At 60.3% G+C, this 4,323-nt stretch overlaps 1 protein-coding gene across 1 annotated transcript; it reads right to left on the reverse strand.

Moving 5' to 3' along the window:
• Nucleotides 1–154: 154 nt before the first annotated feature.
• MARCKSL1 (MARCKS like 1) lies at nt 155–2,584 on the reverse strand. Its single transcript, XM_016150460.2, has 2 exons — nt 2,291–2,584; nt 155–1,436 (listed from the first exon to the last, which is right to left on the reverse strand). The coding sequence occupies exons 1-2, from the start codon at nt 2,375–2,377 to the stop codon at nt 927–929; spliced, it is 597 nt and encodes a 198-aa protein (XP_016005946.2). The 5' UTR covers nt 2,378–2,584; the 3' UTR covers nt 155–926.
• Between the last annotated feature and the right edge of the window lie 1,739 nt (nt 2,585–4,323).

Below are 4,323 nucleotides of genomic sequence, written 5' to 3' on the forward strand. Positions count from 1 at the left end.
GCTCGTCTCTTAGCAGTATCCCTGGGGTTGATTGACACCACTTCTCTGCCTCTTCTGGGTCCATGAGGATCTGGGCAACACCCCAACAAAAGAATCCCACAGGATTAAGATTAACCAGTCTTCTCACCCTTCCCCCATAAGACCACTCATTAAATCATTAAAGGGACAACATTTATTCCTTTTCCAAATGTTACAGTAAAACCAGGTGGAAGAGAATGGTTTTAGCAGTTAGAAAAAAAAGTACAAATCTGGGGTTTGGCCATTAAAAGTTATTTACAACAATGGGAGGGGAAAAAAAGACAACAAGAAGTTGTTTCACATTACAGACCTCCCCCCGACCCCAAAGCCTAATACTTGCTTACCAAGTCAAAAAAAGAGGACAGTTGATTCACAAGCTGGAGGTTTGAACTTGAGTAAGACATTTATAAAAACCTAGACAGGGGCAGTGTCCTCCCCCAGCCCAGGTGCCACTAGGCACAGCACAAGAGACTAAAAATTCAACAGAGGGAAGGCTGGACACTCAGGGTTTGGGAGTATAGGCACCCCACATCTGGCTCAGGGATTTGGGGAGTAAACAAAACCTACTTGGAAAAGAATTGGGGGAGAAAACCAGCAATTGCCTTCTGCAGGGATGGGAATAAGGAAAGAGGTAGGGCCAGGGGCAGGAGCATTTCACGTCACTAACCTAACTTGGGAAACTGCAAGGGACCATCTTCAACTGGCCTTAAGAGGAAGGCCAGGTGGATGATGGGAGAATCCACAGGCTGGAAAGGAGAGGAGGAAAGGGAATGTGGCTGGGAGAGGGCAACAGCCCCTTCCCTTTCTGGGCACAGGAAGGCAGCCAGGGCACCATGTCCAGGCAGTGACCTCACAAGGACAGCACAGTTTTTGCAGCTTAAGAGATCACCTACCTGCCCCCCACCCCGCTACTCATTCTGCTCGCTGACAGGTGTAGGGCCACTCTCCAGCCCTGAGGGAGTGGACAGCTCTGCAGCCTGGGGCCCTGCCTCCTCTTCTGTGTCTCCTCCCTTGGAGGCAGCACTAGCCTCTGCCCCCTTGGCCTGGGGCTCCTGGCTCTCAGGGGTGGCAGCCTTCCCTTCCTGGGCAGTGCCTTCCTCCATGCAGGCACCAATCTCTCCCTGCTCCTGCTCTTCCTCTGTGGGTGAGGAGGCAGACGAATCACCCCCACCCTCCTTCCGATTTCTCTTGAAGGACAGGCCACTCAATTTGAAAGGCTTCTTGAATGAGAATTTCTTCTTCTTCTTGGGGGTCTCCTTGGCGGGGGCGTCCCCCTTGGCCTCAGCGCCCTGGCTAGGAGGTGCTGGCTCGATGGCATCGCCAGTGGCCCCGGCTGCCTCCTCTGTTCCGTTCACGGGGGGTGACTCCCCTTCACCCTTGGGAGATAAGTCTCCATTGCTTTTCACGTGGCCATTCTCCTGCAGGGCAGAGGAGGCAGCAGTAAAGGCCAGGGCTCTACTCCCCCGCTCACCCCAGCCCGCCTCTGACCCCTTCCAGACAACAGGGGCCCGAGTCACTCTACTGCAACCCGAGAGTCTGGGTGTATGTAGCCTCACCCCACACCTAGGATCCCGTAAAACATCATCCTGCCCCTCCAGGCGCACTGGGGCCGAGCGCGGAAGCCACGGCCGGCAGGAGGCGCTGAGGTCCCGTGGCCCCCACCTACCTCCCCCGGGGCGCGCGCTCTATTTCGCGCAGACCCGCTGACTGCCGCGGAGCCCCGGCAGGCCGGCCGGTCGGTGGGCCGGCGAGCGGGTGAATCGTAGCAGCCGAGATTGGGCGGGAAGCCGCCCCGGGGCGCTGTTCTCCGCACCTGGACGGCTTATTTCCCCGGCCTGCTGCTTTGTGTAAACTGCCCCCCACCCACCGCAGGCTCCCCAAATCTCGACTCCCCCCTGGAAAAAAGGCCGTGGTCCACCGAGGTCGGGGCTGTGGATGGAGTGCCCGGAGGGGAGGGCACCCACCCCGCGGCCCCTGGGCGCCCCCTTGGCGCGGCCCTTTGTTCCCAGCGCTGCACTCGGGACGGCCGGGGGGCAGCGCCGGGGGCCGGGGCGGCAAACAAAGAAGGCGGCGGGGCCCGGCCGGCGCCCCCTCCCCGCCCCTCCTCTCGCTTCACCCGCGGGGGCTGCGGCGCCGAGAACAAAGGGACCGGGCGGGGGAGGGGGCGCCGCGTGTCCCGGGCCGGACAAAGCGCGCGGCCCCGGCCCAGGGCCCTAGAGGGGGCGAGGTGTGAGAGGAGGGGGCCAGGGCAGGCCGTGCCCAGCGCACCCACCTGTCCGTTGGCCTTAGCGGGGGAAGCGCCTGCTGCCTCCTCGGCGGTCACGTCGCCCCGGGGAGCCTTGGAGCTCTGGCTGCCCATGGTGGGGGGGGTCTGCTGGGGGGCGCCCGGAGCCGCCCCGGGCTCGCGCCTCAGGGGGATAGTTCGTCTGGGTCGGCTTGGCCGGCGGAGGGGTGGGGCTCGCGCCTGAGGGGGAGGGGTATCGGGGGGAAACCCAGCTGCACCCCCGCTCCGGGCCCGACCCGCTATCTGCGCCCGCCGCCGCTCTGCTCCGCGCCAGAATGCTGCCCGCCGCCCGCCGAGCCGCCTCTATATATGCGCCCTGAGCTCGGGGCGGGGCCGGGGATTTAAATGAGCGCCCAATCGAGGGGTGGAGGCGGGCTCAGGTCTCCAGGCCCCACTTGCGCAGTGGGCGATGCTGGCAGTCTGGTCCCGCTAACCTACACGACTACCAGGGCAAGGTGGGGTCCGGTGTGGGAAGGAAAGAGGCGGGTTCTTCGGCGAGTTGGGCGAGGGGTGCCTAGAGGAAAGAGTAGAAAGCAGTCATTTCTTCTCACCACCAACCTCTCCGCGCAATGGCCCAGAACCCGGAATGGCCCCCATCGCCTTGGTCCTGCACTGGCAGTCCCTGGCAGTCTCCTCCTCGAACTCTTGGAAGGGCTCACATGCCCAGACTCGTCCGACGGTTGGTCCTGAGTTATGCACCAGAGAATGTGGTCATCGAAGCCGTAGGGCCCCTCACTGGGATCTACGCCCCCTCAGGCCCCAAGACAGATCAGAAGTTCCATCCACTTCCCTGCCCGCCTGCTCTGGCCAGCCTGGATGAGGAATCTGACCCACCGCGAGGCCACTCTGGTCAGACTAATGAGGCCCATTCCTCATCCTTCCTCTCAGTCCCTGGTGGCCACTCATACTGAGCTCCCACAGACATGCTCACCCTTGGTCCCTCAGCCTAGACCCCAGCTGAGATGGTCCTGTGACCTCAAAGGGCATCTTTATTTCCATTTGAAAGCTGAGGAGTCTGGGGTTCAGAGATGTTGACAGAACCTGTCTGACTTGTCTGGTGCTCTTCCCCCACATCAGGGCTCCCCAGCAAGCAGACAGAGGAACCCCAGAAGGGGGTTCAACAAACCTTAAAACGCTCCAGTTTCTGAAGAGGAGAGGAGGGATGTCACCACGGCTCCCTCCACGCCTGGGATAGCCCCTTGAGGACAGCCCCCAAGGCTGCCCAGCCCAGCCTCTGACCTGCCTGAGAGTTGAGGGAGCCTGGAGGCAGGGTCAGTGTCCAGGTGGCTGGAGACCTTCCAGTTCTAGTCTTTTGCCACTTCCCCTTCCCCTAGCCTGGATAGGTCAGTGGGAACCCCAGAGTCCTGGTTGGCTCCGGATGTGTGTGTCCGGTTGCCCACACTTAGCTCCTAAGAGGAAGGGGGTGGGGGCTTGGAGGAAGCAGTGTTGCAAAAGCAAGGCTGTATCCTGGACAGCTAGCTCAGCATGTCCCTCCTTCCCGTCTCCCTACAGTGGGTAAAGCCTCCTGGGAGGCCTGAGGCTGTCAGGTGTGGAGACACACCCAGGCCTGAGAAATCAGGAACTCCTCACAGATCTGACTACGAGGAAGGGCTGAGGTGGCTTCTACATTCAGCATTCTCTCCTGTATCCTCCATCCCCACCCCCATTTGGAGACTATGAAATACTTTCAGCTTCATTAGCGACCCCCCTCCCAATTTTACAAACTGGGACACTTTCAGAAAGGGAAAGTGACGTGTCCAAGGGCACACAACAGATACCAGTAGCTGAAGGTGAGAAAGAGCAGAGAAACCTGCTAAAATGGGCTGGGGGCTGTAAGGAAACCCCTGAAATAATTCTCTGTTGAGATCTGGGGCTGCCGGGTCAGAGTGGGAGGCAAGAAGAGGTGGCTTTGGGACAGGAAGGGCGCCATGCCTCACTGTAGCTCAATGACAGGACAGTGACTTCTCCACTAAGGGATGGGTGTTGTGACCTGCATCTCTGTCTCGGCTACAATAGGGAAC

The sequence above is a fragment of the Rousettus aegyptiacus genome, unplaced genomic scaffold (assembly GCF_014176215.1).
Source record: "Rousettus aegyptiacus isolate mRouAeg1 unplaced genomic scaffold, mRouAeg1.p scaffold_m13_p_1, whole genome shotgun sequence".
NCBI classification, from domain to species: Eukaryota; Metazoa; Chordata; class Mammalia; order Chiroptera; family Pteropodidae; genus Rousettus; species Rousettus aegyptiacus.

Coding starts and splice junctions, on each gene's coding strand:
- MARCKSL1 (XM_016150460.2), bottom strand. CDS start 2,377: ATGGGCAGCCAGAGCTCCAAGGCTCCCCGGGGCGACGTGACCGCCGAG. Junction 1,437..2,290: donor CCGCTAAGGCCAACGGACAG/GTGGGTGCGCTG, acceptor TCTGCCCTGCAG/GAGAATGGCCACGTGAAAAG.